Below are 19,728 nucleotides of genomic sequence, written 5' to 3' on the forward strand. Positions count from 1 at the left end.
AATTCGGCCCAGGCACGAAATTCGGCGTCAGATCTTCGCGCCCATTATGAAGAATAGGATGTTTCAATTAAGCAGCACCATGTGCGCAGTAATTGTGAGCAATTGACGCTTGACCAGATGTGTCTATATGGTCACATCTTGCATATTGCATGTGTAAGCAGATGTTCTCTATCTTTTTTTGCGGTTATTTTGGTGTGAGATCTTCTACTGATTGCAACAAAGATGGAAAAAGTACTTTATTTCAAAGCCATGGGAGTGAAGTTTTCAATAGAGTTCACATTTTGTAATGAAACTTTGTTTTCATTTGCAGCATAATGATCTGAGCAGGTCATCAGAACGCGTCTCCCTCACATATAGAAAGAGAAAACGAAGGACAGCGGGATACCTTGAGACACTGTTGAATAGGCTGCGCGAACGGGGAGATAATTTAGCTGTCTGATGGCGCAGTTATTGCGAACACGTTTTGCCAGTAGATGTAAACTTTGTTTCTAATTACTGCACATTCATGCTTGATACGATAATTGCAAAGTTCTTAAGCAGCGTTGTTCGAGCGAAGGTTTTCAGTTAACAAGGCTTCCGTGTGGAAGTCGAAACGTCTACTTTTCTGACCCATACCTTTGGTTGGCGTTTAGCTTTCTTTGATACTAATAATGAATACTAATTGTAGCGATACTGTGATTAGGATGAACGTGTTAACTCCGAAACGAAATGCTGAAATAAAAAGTGGAAGCCGAGATGATTGTCTACTAATTTCATTTCTTCCCGACGCGCCATTGGATTCCTTATTAGCGGAGATATTTGCACTTGATGGCAGCCGGTATTGGCGGCGTTCAGTACATCTCTACAGGTTGTACCACGGAACTTGAGGCAAGATTTCAAAGCTGAAAGAACTTTGGGCGCACATTAAAATGGAAAAAGGGAGTAATTACTGAAATCCACCCAAGCACAGCCATACGGCTACAGAGGAAAGCTATACAGCTATCAGGACAAATGTTTATTTAACTTCAAGTTTCAGAAAGCTGAGTAGCTTTACTTCGTAGCCGTTATCTTGCAATTGGGTGGCTGTCAATGAGTAATTACTGCCTTATTACAAATGTACTCCACTTTGAGGAACCCCCCAAATATTCTAGATAAAAATGAAATTTTCATTTTTGCTACATAGCGAAATTATTTATTTCAGGCTGTATTTATTTTGTCCTCACCACGTGTTTAATTATGTTTAATTATTGAACCTTTAAAACATTGTCTACAGATGACAAATGTGGCATGAGTAATTGAGGGGCACCTTCAAAAATCTATCAATAAATGGATTCCTCCGAGATATGTTTCACGGAGTCTTTTTTTCTGCGTTCCGAAGAAAATGCTGCGAAGTATGAAAAAAAAAAGCAAACAAACAACAACAATACCATCTCTGCCGTAATCGAGAGTAGATTAAATAATGAATTTGTGACGGGCTCCATAGCATCCTTGTTACATTCGTGAGCGGCCGCATAATCGTGGCGTTGTTGGCAGAGGCGTGCAGTCTTCTGCCCGCCTCGGATACAATGGGGACTATAAAGAGAATCTTAACTTGTATTGATGGACGACAGAAAGAAATAAGCAAATTGGTGCCGTATCCCTTCGCGTTAGTGCTATTCATCGCCCACATTTTTTTCACTCTTCTGCTTTAATTTTTTCCTTACTTCACATTACGAAAGCTTTGATGAGTGGTAACAAACTGCCAAGTAGCATGCCGAGCAGAGTAGGTCTTTATTTTGCTAAACTGCTTTGCGGCGGGATGGTTTTTGCTTGGTTTTTCATGCCCATTTCAGACGTGTGTGCCATTAGCGTATACGTAATATAACTAGCTAGCTATATTAAAATAGAAAAATTGCGCTGATGACTGTGTAGCACAACTGTGCCCGAAGAATAAATTCTGTTCGGCCTCCTTATTTTGTTTTTTATTTTGTTGGAAATTGTTGCTCGGGGAAAAATGGTAAGTACTGACGCGTCCTTCGAATTAGTCTACAAAGCCCGTTGTTCATTGAAGGGCTACATAAAGATTGTTTTCGACGAAACAGTCGCACGGATGGTAAATGACACCAGTGGCATAGACAGTGAATACACGCACGTTAATGTTACATCGATCGGCCGTGCGCTGCTGCGTAGCTTTTGCTGAAATGAATAGTAAAATACATTTAGTAAATACGGTTTATATAATAAAGTGATAGAGATACAACTGAACATCAAACCTGATACTACGAAATCAATGCCTTAAATGTTTTCGGGGACTCGCTTATCGCAATTTTGAACGCAGGTCATAATTTTTATTGGTAAGAGATACAGACGAGAATTCGTTTACAGTCCGAAACCATTATTGGTTCAGCGTTGCTGTCAGTCTAGATATTAAGAGAAAGCTCCTTATCGTACACATTAGTCCTTCAGAGCGGCTGTGGAGAGATCGTTAATTCACACGCATGACATGATGATGGTAGGTTAATTTCAGCTCATACACGAAAGATTCAGTCTAAAAAATGTCCGTAGAAAATACCTGTTGGTCATCTGCATTGGCTGCAGAAGAGACCCTCGCAGAACGCTGTCGTGGTTGTCGTCGCTATTGTTGTGAGGAACAAAATACCCCGTGGAGAGATTCGCAGGTTCAAGCCAATCGCTATCTTTATTTTGCCTGTAAAAGAGAAGGAAGAACTTTTAACCGGCGCTAATTACTTTCCTTTTAATGAAGGGGCCAAAATCGCCATAGCGCATCGCTATACATCTGAGCAACCTATTGGAGGTTCACCAAATCAACGTGGGAGCATGGGGCGCATAAAGATAGCACTGCTCCTCAACTAAACAAGAGAACGACTCTACAAGGCCTACTTAGAAGACATTACCCTACAGGCGCATTCGTAAGTGCCATCAACTTATTTCCAAGTCAGTGGGACCACATTGTCCATATCTAAGATGACAACAAAGCAGCTCTCTCTCACGTACAGTTGACTCTGCACTAGAATGTTTATTGCAAATATAAATACGAACTGCTTTGGTCGTTGTCGTCACGTTAATCAGGTTTTAATTGTTGTTGGAGATTTGTTGATACTCGCTGTTGCGCGATAGCTAGATAGAAGGTAAAGGGCAGGCAGTCAGTGACGGGCACTTTGTACTTGCTGTAAGTTGCTGGTTGTTATTAGCCTTCTGATTTTTCTGTCGGAAATAAGTACACTGTAATGACATGTAGATGTCACTTAACATGATCCCGAGTTTGAGGCAGACGTATCTTACCAGGAAGTTTAAAGTTGTCATGGGCACAAATTAGCCGCAGTAGTAATAAGCTGAAGCTCGCGCCATTTGGAGCACAGCTCAAAGTACCGAAGTAATCTTAGATGGAAGGAAGCGTCGACCTTCTTGTATCAGAGTCTTCTGCGCGGGTATAAAGTGCCCTGAAGTGAAACCTGTAGCGCTCCTGCTCTCTCGAGGAAAGCAAGCAGAACACCTTTCAGCGTTCCGCAAGGAGAGCTGTTCGAAACGATGCATAAAAAGTGTCTTGAGGTCTTTCATATGTTGATGCTATTGGTTGGTTTTGATGTTGCACAAGAGAATAATTTAGCTTCCATACGGGCGCTACAGTGGCAAAGCTTTCAGTCATTGAGCTGAATGTGGCTTGGCTTGAGTGAAGCGGGAAGACAGCATTACAAATAATGGAGTATTAAACGACCCTGCTCTAGCTCTGCTGATGTTATTCTCAGAACCACAGATGAATGTTTATTGGTGACGAGAATATTATTTTTGAAAGTCCTCGAGTACCTGCGAATGCGTTGCTACTAGAGGAATACTCCGCTCAGCGTGGAGGTGAAGAACGTTCACTGCATAGTCGAGACTCTGAAATGATTAGGTTGGTTTGCGCCAGTTGCGTCTTCTCCGAACGGAAAACGTAGGGCACTGAGACGTTAGGTGCGAAGTAAGCCTGGACCTAGTGCTTTCTTGAAGATGGTGTCGGTGAGCTCTCCGTGGCGACCAAGTTGGTCCTTATGTTGCCTGTCGGCTACAAAACGCCAACCTTCGCACTCAAACGTGGGCTGAATTGAGTCATGCGGGATATAAGTGCTTTGCTTTTCTCTAACCACCATGATAAGCGAGCTCTTGCCAGCATCTCCATAAGCATAACTGCACTAGGTATAAGAGCAAACGACGGCGAAAGGCCTGGTATTTCATTTTGCAAGGCTCCGGTATTGGAGCTACATAGCCGCATTTCAGGACGGAATGTTTCTCTAGTCAAGATAGAGGTTCTGAAGTTTGTTAGTGGCACCATCGGGACCAGATCGGCACCAAGTGCGCCGGCCAGTGAGTGCTGTCTGCAGTTCTCTAAGCTTGAACGGGAGGTCCATGAAAGATAAGGAAGAAATAGAGGACTGTGGTTGATTTCACGATTTGCACTTGCGAAGGCGTCTGCGAATTTCTCTGTCACGCGTTCAAGAAACTGCCAAATACGACAGTGTCAAGAATTCTAAACATGCCCCACCAACAAGGCTTCCAAAATGACCCCTATATTCTAGCCATCGGAGAAAGTATTGAAGCTAGAGCAATATATGTGCCTATTGAGATCAGCACGGCTTGTTTGTGTGCCAATGAATGGTAGAATGCAACCTACTAAAGACCGTGTTCAAGATCTTCCTGTCATCTTTCTTCTTCATAAGTTTCTGTAATGCGCTCTTGGGCTCTGTACAAAGGTTGCCGAGTTTTAAATCTGCAGCATAAAATGGTCGGTTAAAATTATCATGGTAATTGCTGCCGTATTACTAGAAAATAGTTTATTGATAACATCGCCAGACACGCGTGCTATATTCTGCTTCACGAACCGCTTCACGACCTGGGACCATGAGGATGACGCGCACCACATTATGGTCGATAGGCGTGTTGAAACACAGTCATTTAGTGCGCGCCATCTTGATATGATCCAAATCTCTCTTACGTTTTCTAGTGCTGGAAACATCTTGTGAAATGGAATAGAGACGCTCCTTGTTTTTGTTTCCAGTTGATATGGGTGATTTCGAAATCACGCTGGCAAATGTTGGCAGCAAGAAGAAAATCGAGGAAATGTCTCCCCCCATGCTATCAAGTCTGTTTTAACAACTCAGCCATGGCAAAATGACGAATTAGGGTCAGTAATAGTAGAAGAGTCCACATATTTTATTTGAAAACCATGGTACTAGTACCTCACCCCTGAGCCTATGAGCGCCAAAATGCGCTCAGATTGGTTGCTTCAATCATAGAGGGCAGAATTTGTCCTCGATGTCAGAAAGGCGACTAGGACTAGAGGAGCAAATGACCAATGTCACCTGCTGATAGCAGTAAATTAAGTAACAGTGACTTAACGTGACTGACCGCGATGTGTCTAAGTCTGCTCCTTCTGCAAAACATAGTTGGGCGACACACAAAAGAGCCGACCATTGCATACTTGTGGAAATGTGGCGCCGGTAGCATTCAAAATCTAGGAGGCACTTAAGACTGGTTAGGTGTAGTAAGGCAAAACCATTTTTTTATTTCTTTTACTTTCTTTATTTATTTTTGGCCTTGTGGATCTTGACGCATGATCAGTTAGAGAATACTTTAGAAAAGTGTTGCAAGATATTGTGAACTTATAAAACTTGTAGAATCAATTATTATTATTATTATTATTATTATTATTATTATTGTTCTTCTTCTTCTTATTATTATTATTATTAATATTTCGTTTACTTTCTTTGTTTATTTTTCGCCTTGTGGATCTTGACGCACGACCAGTTAGAGAATACTTTACGGAAAGCGCTGAAAGGTATTGTGAACTTATAAAACTTTTGGAACTAGCACATGACTGGCTCCTTGCGGAAAGCGCTGCAAGATATTGTGAACTTATAAAACTTTTGGAACCAGCACCTGACTGGCCGGCTCCCGCACATTGAAATTTTGAAATATTTAAATTAATTTTAGCCCTGGCACGTCAGTAAAATACGGCTGGCGGTTCCGGTGTAAATATTGTATACTCTGAGCGCAATAGAAAAAAAACATAGTGGTCTTGTCGTTGAGCATTCGCCTCACATTCGGGGGGTATCAGGTTCGATCCCTGATGCTGTCGGTATCTATCGGTTTTCAGTGGGTACAAGAGCTCCCCCTGCCTGGTGCCCCGCTCTTTTGGGATGAAGTGCTTGAGAAAAAGGGGTACGTATGGGCTTCAGCCGCACGAGGCGGACTTATGGTTGTCCCACGGCGAAACGAATAAAGGCCCATCGGTGGAACATTTAGTCATATAATATTATATTTTCATTATTTCTTGCGGTATATTTTAGTATAACCACTCGATTGAACATTGGATTGTTATGTGGCTACTCGGTTGAATTCTAGACTTCTGGATTCACCTGCAACCTTTCTGGATTCGCTTATGGCTTTCGGCTATTGATTAACCAATGCTGTTTAGATCCTTCAGCTTATTTAGCCAAAGCAGGTTTGGTATGTGGCTACTGCATTGGATTGTGGGTTTCTGGATTAATTTGTAACGTTTCTGGATTGCATTATGGCTTTTGGCTATTGATTACCCAATGTTTAGATATTTATCTAATTTAGTCAATGTTGGCTTGTTATGTGACTACTGGATTGGATTCTGGACTGATTTACGACCTTTCTGGGTGGGCTTGCGAAGTTTGGCTATTGATAACCTAATGTTAGATACTTAGCCAATTTAGTCAATGCTGGCTGGTTGTGTGGCTATGGATCTGTCCCGTCTTACACGTTCCTGCGGACGCCGCTTATCATCCAAGAAAGGCTTTCACCTTAATAATAAGTGGGTGCCGTTTCCAGCTGTGTAGACAGCGTGGTTTCCGTGCGTCGTTCCTGTCGGACTTGCATTTAAGCTACGTCTACCGGGTGTGGATCAAATACAGTATGCGGTTTTGGGGTTTCCTGTGCTGCCAAACTTCATTGCTAGTTTTGACAGCTTATGTTTTGATACTCCTTCATCTAATTAAATGTAACGTTGCCTGATAGTTTTATGACATTGCCTCCTAAATCATTTCTTCACAGGATAAAAAATCAATATTACCTCCAGAAATTCTTGTCCGCTTGGGAGTGGCCGAACCGAAAAGCGGCGGCGGAGAACTCGTTTGTGACGGTCGCGTCGACGCTTGGGTCATACGTTGTATAACCATTGTCTTTAGGTGTGAGGTTGAATTTTTCCATATACTCGTGGCCCAGCATCCACGGAAGCCATTCTTTAAAAACAATGTGCTGGTAACGTCCTTCAAGAATTCTCCTGCGTTAAAAAGGAATAAAAAAGCGCAAAGAGCATGGAAAGGTTAGGTGTCAGTGGTATTAAATTCAGAGTGTCAGCAATTCTTCGTCTCAGGTTAGAAGCTGCAACTCAGGGTAAACTGCAACGCGTCGCGGTCGTCCGTGGTATGGTTTACGCCTTATGTCCTATCCGTTGCTGTGTCCATTTGGCTTGGTGCCTGAGCACATGATTTTTCTACCAAAGGCTGACCACACCTTCGTGAATGAGACTACCAGTTCATGGCTGCGCACATGACACTCAGTGCAAATTACTGCATATATCTGCAGTTATTGCTTACCCTTGCAGCAGTAATATTTGGAAACTAGTAACGTATATGATGAAGTTGGTGAACTTCGAAGTTACAATTGGTGACAGCTTTGTAATTAAGAAACATAATGCATAGTTAATTAGAATGTATGACACTAAATCCCTTTTAGTCATCCTTACTGTAGTGGTCTCATAGAAATTAAAAACATACGATGCCCCATTCAGTTACCTAACATGAATATACGAAGCTACAAGCCTTGTACCTTCAGCCGCTCGCAGCATGCACGTTAAGTTCTTTTTTGGAAATATGTCTAGAAAGGTAATATTACTTATCACTGCTCACATTTTTGCGGCAAAAGGGGAGGGCGTTGATTTTAAAGATAAGGGGAGGGGGTAAATGGTAGGCAATTACCAAAAAGCATTATTAATGCAGGAATGCATTTATCGCCCACATTTTTAGCTCCCTTTGTCCGCCACAGTTCCGTCCACCAATGCTATAGGGCACCCATATGTGCCCTAGCAAGGCTCATAGGAGTTTAGATAATTCTCATATATTACTTGACATTATTCTCAAGTGAAGCAGAAAGAACTGCGAACGGTGTTACTTATTTACTACTTACGGTAACGACATTGCGAAGGCAAAGGATTGTTAATCTGGGACAGTTTCTAGCCTCTGCACCCCTGCGCTAAGGATTGCCGCCTCCGAGCGTTCAGCCGTTTTCGCCCACCTTTCGGAAAGGTGGCGCCGCCAAAATCAATAACCGAGATTCTTGTTTGAATAGCGGTCTTGACGCCAGAGGGTGTCACTTCTCCAAAATGTGGCCGAATACTAATCTAATCCGGCCCCCGTGCTTGAACGGTCAACAGCGAGCTTTCCCTCACACTGGCGCCGGGGAAAAAGGAGAGAGCACGATCGCCCAAGGAAGCGTCAGGCGCAATCTTTGAGGACAGGAAGAAAAGTGAGACCAACAACCTCTTCGAAAACACGAGGAACATCAAACTTTGAAGACCAACGAGAAGGTAGACGCCTTCGGATTTACCGATCGAGAACGCCTACTTCGGATGTCGACGGTCAACGAGAACGAGAGCGAGAGCCCACAATTTTACCTTGTTTAGGGCAACCGAACATATGGGTTAGCAGTAGCACGGATTATACAGTTATGTTTTGTCTGAACTTACAAAACAAAAGTAATAAATCTTCAATTGCATTTAGCAGGGACCAAAATAACTTTCGGATTATATATCTTAGTCCTGTTGAAAAGACTCTTGCGTCTCTTCTCGAGCCATAGCTCACCATGCAAAATCAATGTCGGCGGATTTGGAAGCGACCCTGTCCAGGTCCAACCTCGCGACCCATAGACCCTTGGTTGAGAGAGCTAAGGAAGTGGTTTTGCCATCTGAGTTCCGACTGAAGGCCCGACCAACACGCCCTTACTTCCTAATACATTTTCCTTCAATAAATGTTTTCTGTTACCATTTCGTTAAGGATGATATTGAACTTTCTTCTCCATCCAATGAGGTCCGAACAAGCTTTTTGATGGCGGATTTATGGGTCATATTTGGGGGACTTGGGGCTGGATTGAGGCCATCGGGACTGCATGGAGGGCTTGGAGGAGGTGGGTAAAGAATGTCTACTGGGGCATGCGATGCCATCGGCAGGTATTAGACTCACCGTACTAATTGTAGTTATCCAGATATTTAGCTACATGAAACCAGTGTTTTATACTGAAACTGAACTTATCGCGCGAAACCGCACAAAGTTCATTACAAAGGAAAAGAGAAATGCGTTACTTCGAATCCTCCGTTATCTTCAGAGCCAGCAAAGGCGTTTTTTCTTTCACTACCTTGGTAAAACAGGCACGTTGGCTCGCTATCATAAAAGGGTGTTTTTTTTTTCTTGGATACGCGGGCCTTGTTAGCCCTGATAAATCAAAATGTTTAGTTTTGGCTTCTGCATGCAATAAGTATAAATAATATCAGAAGTTATATGGTAAGGACAGCCGCCTCACCTGACGCCTATGATATTACTAAATGACCAAGACTAGGGGTCGACGTTACGATATTACAGCCTTCCTTATTAGCGACCATCATTGCGAACAGCATTGCTTGGTACCGGAAGCAGCGATGATAAAGCATTAGCAGCGCTTACCTGGCTGTCTGAAATACTTTCTCATCGTCCCAATGGGGGTTGATCTCGGAGAGGTTTTTGGCGATCCTGTTGTGCTCCCTGAGAAAGAGTGTCTGCATGGACAGGAGGGCAATGTGCTGCGTGGCCCGAAGGTCGCCTGCATAGTGTTTACAACTTGTTTTAAGTATTCTAGCTGTTTTTTTCTCGTTTTTTTTTTAAAGAAATAATTTGCAACTAGTAGCTACAATTTCACTTGGAAATGTGCAATTATTTTTGAAAGAAAAAAGCATTGCGTTTAGGTGTCACGCATTTTAAGTAGTGTAAAAAACGGCAGCTCACGCTGAACAGTTAAATGAGCTTTCCAGAAATCTATCGTCATTTATTCGCAGAGCTGAATTTTCTGCCAAGAAAAAAATTATTTATGCAGTTCCCGGTAACCATCCGGCTCATTACCATCTTCTTTTAGCGGGAATTAACGAGGTGTAAATATTTCGTTTTGAGGTTATGGAAATGTGATGCAATATGTCGCGCATCTGATCAAGAATTCCGCCATTCTCAGAACGCGCCCATCTGTAGCCCAGATCCTCCAGGTCTTCTTAGGTAGCTACATATGCCCCCATTGTACATAAATTCTCATCAAGACAACACTGCAACACTTTTACGCGAGAATGTGTACAGCTTCCATCGATTGGATTGGATTGGAAAACATTTATTGTCAGCAATGAGCGATTTGTGGGCGCTACACTTAGATGGCCTCAAGCCCGTTGCTCTCGGCGACCTTTTGAGCCCACTCAGTAGCCCGAACTTGCGTCAACGGGTCTGAGCTGGCCAGTATAGCCTCCCACCCCCCTAGAGAAGGGACTTGTAGTAGCTGGTGGCGGCGCTTTTTTGCAGCTCCATAATATATGATCGCACCCGGCTATTTCGCCGCAGTGTTTACAGTTTGGAAAGACGACCCCGACCCAAGATTCGACTTGGATTTGGTCGGAAGTGTGCGAAATAATAATAATAATAATAATAATAATAATAATAATAATAATAATAATAATAATAATAATAATAATAATAATAATAATAATAATAATAATAATAATAATAATAATAATAATAATAATAATTGGTTTACAAGAAACGACGTCAGTATATTTCACACGTTTTATATGAACACCTAAACCGCGCCGTAAGGAAAGAAAGAGGGAGTGAAAGCGGTAGGGGAGAATGGGGTGCCGTAGTGAGAGGGCAGCGGAGTAATTTCGACCACCAAGGGATCTTTAAAGTGCGCACTGCACAGCACGCCCTATCCATGAACATATGGAAGTCCGGGTACTAGGGCTCTTTATACATCAACACAGTCGGCCAAATTACATTGACCGTAAGGTGGGGACTAGGTGGGTCGCATGGTTCATCGTGTTCCTAACAAACACGGGGGGTTACGATGCAAGGACGCCTTGCGGCTGGAGCATGCCTTTCTGACCAATCGAATCGGATCGAATTCTTTAATTGACTCCGTACCTCCACCTGCGGAAGCAAGATAAGAATGCACTCGCAGTCATCCGCCGCAAAATTATTAAACGGGCTTTCCACCTCCTCATGAACGCCTTCAATCAACGTCTTCTGTGGCTGGACATGATGAGCACGTTTCGAGAGCTTCGGGAAGCCCACTTGACCTTATCGCTTCTCTCGAAGATATCGTCGGGTCGCCGCCTCCTTATCGACTACATATCCAGCGCACCTCTGTCATGGAAACGCGCGTACGCATTCCATCCCAGTGGAAATACGCCCTTCAAGTGAGCCCTCTTCCCGCGAACATGACCAAAGAGGCCATAATGGCATGCGCCTGACGTGGCGGAACCCCTAGCTCGCTTTTAGAGATTTAAACCTGCGTGTTTTATGTGGACGGCTCCGGCCCCCACTATGGGGGATGGTGTATAGCTGCAGCCGTCCACCAATCCAAAACAGTAAATGGCCTTACTTTCGAGTACGTGGCATAACACATACCGAGGAGTTCCCCACTGCGTTGGCTGCATCTCATCCCACTTCCAAAAAAATTTTCGACGCTTGATGAGTCTGTCTAAACGTCGAGTAAAGCTGGATACTGTACCTAGGTTACCACATTCCCCAAAACAGCGTATATATCGAGGACCCTGTTCGCCGGAATATTGTTTGGGCTCCTACACACATAGGAGCCCAAACAATATGCAGAAGACTAAGGTAATGTTCAACAGCCTCGGAAAAGAACAGCAGTTTACATTAGGTAGCGAAGTACTGGAAGTAGTAGGCGAATATGTCTACTTAGGACAGGTAGTAACCGCAGATCCGGACCATGAAAAGGAAATAACAAGAATAAGACTGGGATGGAGCGCATTTGGCAAGCATTCGCAGATTATGACTAGCAGCTTACGGTATCGCTCAAGAGGAAAGCATACAACAGTCGCATCTTGCCTGTACTCACCTATGGGGCTGAAACGTGGAAGCTAACCAAGAGAGTTCTACTTAAGTTGAGGACAACCCAGAGGGTTATGGAACGAAAAATGGTAGGGGTAACATTAAGAGATAGAAAGCGTGCAGAGTGGTCAGAGAAATAACTCAAGTTACTGACATTCTAGTGGAAATTAAGAAGAAGAAATGGACATGGGCAGGACATGTAGTGCGAAGAGAGGATAACCGATGGTCACTGAGGGTAACAAACTGGATTCCAAGGGAAGGAAAGCGTAGCATGGGGCGGCAGAAAGTTAGGTGGGCGGATGAGGTTAAGAAGTTCGCAGGGGTCAAGTGGATGCAGCTAGCACAGAACCGGGTTAAGTGGAAAAATATGGGAGAGGCCTTCGCCCTGCAGTGGGTATAGTCAGGCTGATGGTGATGATGACGACACATAGGACTGAAGGAAATGCAGCTGACGCAGCCGCCGCCGCCGGTCGGGTTCGAACCTGGGTATTCTGATTATATCCGGCCATCTCGACGTAGCTTTCTTCATGCTTGCCACTGAGCCACCAATTTACAAATTATGTGTAGGTAGGTGTTCCCTGCCATGATAGCACAGTGGTTAAGATGCTCAACTAAGACTACTAGGGTTCGAACCCGACCGTCGGCGGCTGCTCTTTCATATGCGACACCAGCTGGGCCAAACGGAGACGGCGTAGTGGAGATGTGGTGCTGTAGGGAGTGTGGATGTGGCCCAGTCCGGACAGAGAGGTATGAATACGCGAGACGCGTTCCTCGCGTACCACAATATCACCTTGCACTAGCGCCTTTCTCGTATCACCCTATCCCCTCCGCCTAAAACTCTTTCCCAGCCCCACCAATACTTGTGGCACCACCCTCAGGCCCACACCTTTTATAATTCCCGCTCGCCTTGCTCTCCTTTTTTTCTTGTCTTTATTGCCTGGTCTTGACATGTTGCTTTTCACGAGAATAAAACCAACAAAAATCACTCAAATTCTGTTTACATAAGCTATTTACATATGACACACTAAACTTCACGCATACACAACAAGGGCTCTAGCCTTGAGAGCCACTCGGGAGGTTTTGCTGCAGCTTTCTGGATTGCCAAAAACCTGTCCACGCTTTCCCGAAAATAAATTCTGGCAGGCCATGCATCTTTATCGCAATGGTAACCCGCCATTCTTGAGTGCCGTATACAGTGGAGGCCCATGAGCATAACTAAATCAAGTGGTACCCCCATCCTCACTTTCTACGCATAAGTACCGAATGCCATGCGGGTCTAGCGGAAAATCTTTCATCCACCCCGGGGCGTACTCGCCGGCCTGCCGTCTATGCGGCAGCTTCCGCGCCGGTTACTCTCATATCATATACTCCTGCCCGGCACACTTGCCCCCTCAGGGGCCTCTTGGCACTTTACCAGTGCGCAGCAGTAGGAGGATGCTTTGTGCGGCGCCGAGCCGGACGCCCAACTCCGGCTGGTGACGTGGGCAGAGGAAGTCGCGACTGGGCCCGCCCTGGACGCCACAACCGGCAGCCCGAAGGCCGCCCGCAACGCTGCTTTACAATGTCGTTAATTTTTGGCCTTCGTAATTGTCACCACCACTGGCGGCTGCGTTTCGATACGATGAGGTGCCCACCAACAAGCGAAAGAAATGCTGCGCCTTTTCTTCACTATAAACCAATTCAAAATTTTTTAACAACAGGACTTTCCAGTTGTGATGTATGGATGCGAGAGTTGGACTGTGAAGAGGGCTGACCGTCGAAGAATTGACGCGTTTGAATTGTGGTGCTGGCTCTTGAGAGTTCCTTGGACTTCCAGAAGATCAAATCGGTCGATATTGTCGACCATAAACCCTGACTGCTCATTGGAGGGTCAAATTCTAAAGTTAAAGCTCAGCTACTTTGGTCATCTGATGAGAAGACAGGAGTGGCTGGAGAAAGATTTGATGTTGGGAAAGGTTGAGGGTCACCGGAGAAAGGGTAGGCAGCGAACGCGGTGGTTAGATGGCATCCTCGAGGCACTGCAGATGAAGTTATGTGATGTTAGGAAGATGGTGAGAGACCAGAAAGTGTGGCGTGATAGGGTCCATAGGGTTAGGAAGAGCCGGACATGACTGAACGACTGAACTGAACTGAACTGAACTGAGTGAATCAGTGGTTAAGATGCTTGACTACTGTGCCAGAGTACCCGCGGGCTCTTCGCGATCCGGCGGCTGCGTTTCGATGGAGGTGAAACGGCGAGGCGTTTGTGTGCTGTGCGACAGCGCAGGCTATTATTGTTTATTTGAAACTTTATTGCCGCCGATACAGAAGGTTCCCCTACTCCTCCACCCAGGTACGCAGACCCGAATAGGGGCTGGGACTCCGCGACTAGAAGCGCGCAAGGATACATCGATTCTTCGCGGCCTCCGCCGCCAGGTGGACGACTTCTTTTTGGGTCTCAAGGGTTTCGCTTTGGAGAAGGGATTCCCAAACTTCCGTGTCATGAATTTTGGCCACTGCCCCAGGCGAAGTGGGGCATATACAGACAACACGAAAACTGTAAACACTGCGGATAGAGAGATACACTAGATTACAGCGCAGGCTAAAAATTCCCAGATGATCAAAATTACGTCAGAGCCCTCCACTATGGTATCTCTTTCTCTCTTTGTTTTCATTCTCACTTCCCTCCGTTCCATTACAGCGCGGTGCAGGTGTCTATAGAAAAAACGTGACACCTGCGCCTTTATTTTCCTCTAAACTTATTATTATAATTACTAGGTAGCGGTGTTAAAGGTGCTCTCGCGCCATCCTTTGGGAAGCTGCACCGGTTTTAGATTTCGATAAGTTTTGAGTGGTTGAATGATCATAGCTTGCACTTAAAGCATGCGAAATATTTTGACGCTAACATTTGAAACAATGGCGCAATTAGCGATTAAAACCACGACGGCTACCAGGCGTCACCGCGCTGCATGGCGACGGGTGGGGGTCGCTTGATGACGTCATTGACGGTACCAGTGCGTAACCTGCTTACACGCTTGTTTTGAAGAAATAAAAACGAGGCTACCGAAAACAAAGACCTAGAAATGTTGATTAGCACCGTCAGAAAAGGCACAGTAGGACGTGGGTGAAGGCAATGAACATCAGAAATATTACCGTCCGTGACGTCATCACCAAGTTTCTCCGCAGAGCTTCAATGCTGCGAGGAGAAGCTTAAGGTTTAATCGTCGATTACGAAATCAGTTTGAATGTTAGCGCAAAAACACCTTGCATGCATTACCTACAGCCTATGTAGACTTGAATCCTTGAATATTGCGAAATTCTCGAAAAGTGATACAACTGCTCTTAATATTTAAGCGAATTCTTGTATTACAGCTCGCTCGGCAGAAAAGCCGTCGAGGTCTTAGTAGCAGTAGTTGTCGGCCCCGAGTGGCGGAAATATCGGAGCTATGTAAAATAAAATAAATCGTATTATGGTAATTTTTTGTTCTAGTGAGTGACGAGTGACTGGTGCGATAGGCGATGATGAGTTATTAAAATCACTGCGAATAATCAATGGACTGAACAAATGAGAAAAAAAAAATGGGAGAAAAACGGGTTTAAAGGTGTAAAAAGGTTTGGTTTGGTTTGTGGGGTTTAGCGTCCCAAAGCGACTCAAGCTATGAGGGACGCCGTAGTGGAGGACTCCGGAAAATTCTACCACCTGGGGTTCTTTAACGTGCACTGACATCGCACAGCACACGGGCGCTTTGCTTTTCGCCTCCATCGAAAAGCGGCCGCCGAGGCCGGGATTCGATCCCGCGTCCTTGGGAACAGTAGTCGAGCGCCATAACCGCTGCGCCACTCCGGCATTTTTTTTTTCTTTATTGCTGACTTTGACTTTTGAAAGTGAAATCAGAAATACAGTGCATAAAACGCGTAAGCCAGGCTTCGGCAAACACGGATTAAAATTCTCTCAGCGACATCAAAACATCAAGCAAGGTAATCCATTCTGGTGGATCAGGGAGTGCTCGGTAACACTCTCTTAGTGAAACGACTCTTTCAACAAAGTGCTCGCGAACAGGGCGCACGTCAAGATCAGCATGTTCAAATTGCATCCTTGTTTTTCATATTGAGTGCAGGCCCAGAAGCATAATCAAATCATATGGTATATCCTGTGATGTTTCTATCGGCAAGAACCTTATTCAATATGGATCGAGCGGCAACTGTTTCTAAAGCGTGCGCTGTAAAACATCCCAGTGAAATATTGGGTTCCAGCAGTCAAGAAAAACATGCTCTATTGTTTCAGGTTTTTTGCATAAAAACAATTGGTAGTCCAGGGTACGAAGATGCCTTTGCTATGAAGCCATGTCTTGACGGGTAGCGTGTTAGTGTGCAATTTAAAGAAAAAAAGTTTTGACTGAAGATATTACCGGCATTTTTTTAACTCTTTTAAAGAGTCTTGTCCGGGGCCTCCACGGTATGGCAAACGGTACAATGGCTGGGGAAGCATGATGCCAGTGAGGTCTATAGAGTTTCTTCTTGGTGAAATTGCACAGATATTCACGAGAGAAACGCACATTTAACAACCTATAAGCAAGCATAACTTCACGCAGATATCCAGTCACGGCACCGCACATATTTTGACATGACGACACCACGAACCCTGGAAGCAGTCTGCTGAGCCTGACTTGAATCACTGCCCGGAGAAATGGATTGTTTTGGTCGCGTAGATAAATAAAGCGCGATACAACCTGGCGCATAAATAAATGCACAAGCCCTAGTCCTCCCTTCTTGGCAGGAAGGAAAAGATTGGTTCGACTTGTTCTCTCCCATGTCGAAGTCCAAATAAACACAGCAAAAACACGATGAATTTTTGTACACTGATCCTCATGGCACCCAACACATTCATTACATACCAGATCTTAGATACAAGGAAGAGATTGCAGATTGTGGCTCGGGAAAACATCGACAATTGCCTTCCTTGCCAAGCGTCAGCCTTTTTTTTTTGCAGCCAACGCTTGGTTAGCCCAATAAGGCTCTGGGTCGCGATAGGCATCAAGCGGTACACCAAGATAACGTTTTGGAACAGATGCCCAATTGAGCCGACAAAAATTGTCCTACGTGGCTTCCCAGTCTCCATGCCAAAAGCCATGACTCTTTTCCCAGTTTATCTGGGCCCCGGTGCACTCACAAAATTGTTGTACAACATTTGTGGCATGCTGAATACTGTCTCTGTCGGAGCAAAAAATGGCGATATCATCGGCGTAAGCCAAGATTTTAACATGGGCCGCCTGCAGTCTATAACCTGTTATAAGTTGGCTATTTGCAATGGCCAAACAGAGTGGCTCGAGGTAAACAGCGAACAGCAAGGGTGACAGCGGACATCCTTGCCTTACGGACGACAAAACTGGCAGGCTGCCAGTGAGTTCTCTGTTTACTATGACTCGCGTTGAGCAGTTCTTGTAGGCCATTCTCACTCCCTCGGTTATAACAGTACCGACGTTCGAATGCTCCAAAACGCATAGCAGAACCTCGTGCGATACACGGTCGAACGCCTTCGCCAGGTCGAGCTGCATCATAGCCACTCGGTCACCAAATGCATCGCAACACTCAAGAATACTCCGAGCAACATGGACATTACTTGCTATACTTCTGCCTTTTATTCCACAAGTCTGGTGCGGTCCAACTAAAGTTTTTATCACTGACTGCAAGCGTTTGGCCAGAGCTTTCATAAAAATCTTGTAGTCTACGTTGGTAAGAGTGATCGGACGATAGGACCCTACCAACAAACGTTTATCCGCATCATCACTCTTTGGTATGAGCACAATGTGCGAGGTTGTGAAAGACAAGGGCACTCTTTTTATTTCATAAGCTTCATCCAGAACCTTATGCAACGTGCGGGCTGCCTTCGTTCTGAAAACTTTGTAAAAAGCCGCTCCTAGACCGTCAGGCCCGGGTGTTTTACCTAGGGCGAGGGCGTCGATTGCGCATTCTATTTCGCCCTCAGTAATTGGCTGCTCCAGTTGCTTCTTGACCGTTTCATCGAGACGTGGCATAAGCGAAAGGAATTTCTGGAATCCGTCTTTTGCCTCGCGTGAGCAACTAAACAGATCCTTAAAATGATCGGCAACCACTTTCTTGATAACGGTGTTATCCGATGTGATTGCGTTCCCGGTTGATAACTGGCGTATTTCTTTCTGACATGCATATCTTTTTCGCCAGATAGCGCTCGCTTAGTTGGCGCTTCTCCTGCCCAGAGCTTCTCTGATCTAGCGCGTACAATCGCCGCTTTGTATTTTTTTGCATCCACACCTTCCAGCTGGCTTTTAACTTCCCTTATTTCTTTCGTGTAAACAAAACTCCAGCAAGAACTGGAGTTCTTGATAAGCATGGAAAACATACTGCGCCACCCCGGCGGGGGGGGGGGTGTAAAAAGGCTCAAAATAAGAAACAATACTTGATGATGCTAATTGAAAAATTTAAAGTGTGTAATTGATCAAACAAATAATTGAAATTATTGAAAAAATGAAAATATGCGTTCAAATGTGTCAAACAGCAGAATGGAAAGCCAATATGAGTTGATGCTCAGTATCGATGTATAAAAAATTCAAATAAAAAACGAAAGTAAATAAATTACAATACGAAATTAAAGTAAAAAACATCGCGCTTGGGTTTGAAACACCATAGCGGGCGGAGCATAGGTGTCTCGTTAGCAATTTTTTTTTTTTTTTTTTGATTTGGCAATATATCGTTGGTACTCCCCACTAACCTGTCCAGGAGCATTTTCTGTTGTCTTTTGGTAGAGTGCAATTGTCCGCGTAAGGGAAAAGGCTATCAGGAGGAAACGTTCCATCGTCATTTTCCTGGCTGATGAGAAGACCTGCGATATGAACGAAAGGCGAACATTTTTATGAAATATCTCAAAATAAAGTGCTACTAAATAGTGCACTCGAGAAACAATATATGTACCTACCTTGTTCAAATTGCCTAATCGAAGCCTGTATGTCCCCTTTAATCCCGTACACTTGCGATAGGTCCATATATGAAGTTCTTGAATTCACTTGGTCTCTGTACACTGCAAGGATACATTTCAGTATTTCGACTTTAGATGCGAGGAGCGACACTTGTGTCATTAAAAGGTATATGGGAAATACAGGTTATACAGACTGATCTTTATTTAGTTCATTCACGATTACGGAAAGGCCCTAGGGAGAGGGTGAGGATTTATCAAACAAAGCTTTGACATCGGATACCATGAACGATGATATGCGGAAAACAAAAGTGGGAGAGGCGGGTAATATGGTAACAATCTATAGTGGTACGTGGTTAGCAAAAATAAGCGTTATTACTGCATGACAGTGAAGCGCCGAAAATGAGGTTAAGCAAATCGGACGAAAGATAGGTGTTCTCTCACTAGTCCCTTCACCGCAAAAATATTAAAAATAGCTTCTTTAACACCGACGATATCAACGATTGAAAATGGCCCTCCTCCTCTCTCACTGCAACTCAACATTTTAAGACGCCGAAAAAAATCAGAGGGGTTCGACGCTGTTGAACCCAATGTGGAGCGAGACGCGTATTTGGGTTTGCTCGGTACCGTGGCTCCGCAAGGGACAAAACGATAGAAGAAACGAACAAAGCGGGCTGTTCC

General features: G+C 44.5%; 1 protein-coding gene across 1 annotated transcript in view; it reads right to left on the bottom strand.

Moving 5' to 3' along the window:
• The window catches only part of LOC146178497 (salivary peroxidase/catechol oxidase-like), a 60,006-nt gene that overhangs the window by 14,241 nt on the left and 26,037 nt on the right, over positions 1–19,728 (bottom strand). Inside the window, exons 7-11 of the mRNA XM_084579770.1 lie at positions 19,051–19,152; positions 18,847–18,957; positions 9,696–9,831; positions 7,052–7,261; positions 2,531–2,665 (exon numbers count right to left, since the gene is read on the bottom strand). Coding sequence (XP_084435896.1) covers positions 2,531–2,665; positions 7,052–7,261; positions 9,696–9,831; positions 18,847–18,957; positions 19,051–19,152 — 694 coding nt within the window. The remainder of the gene's footprint in view (positions 1–2,530; positions 2,666–7,051; positions 7,262–9,695; positions 9,832–18,846; positions 18,958–19,050; positions 19,153–19,728) is intronic.

Source organism: Amblyomma maculatum, chromosome 9, assembly GCF_055883805.1.
Source record: "Amblyomma maculatum isolate TAMU_Amacu chromosome 9, ASM5588380v1, whole genome shotgun sequence".
Lineage (NCBI taxonomy): Eukaryota > Metazoa > Arthropoda > Arachnida > Ixodida > Ixodidae > Amblyomma > Amblyomma maculatum.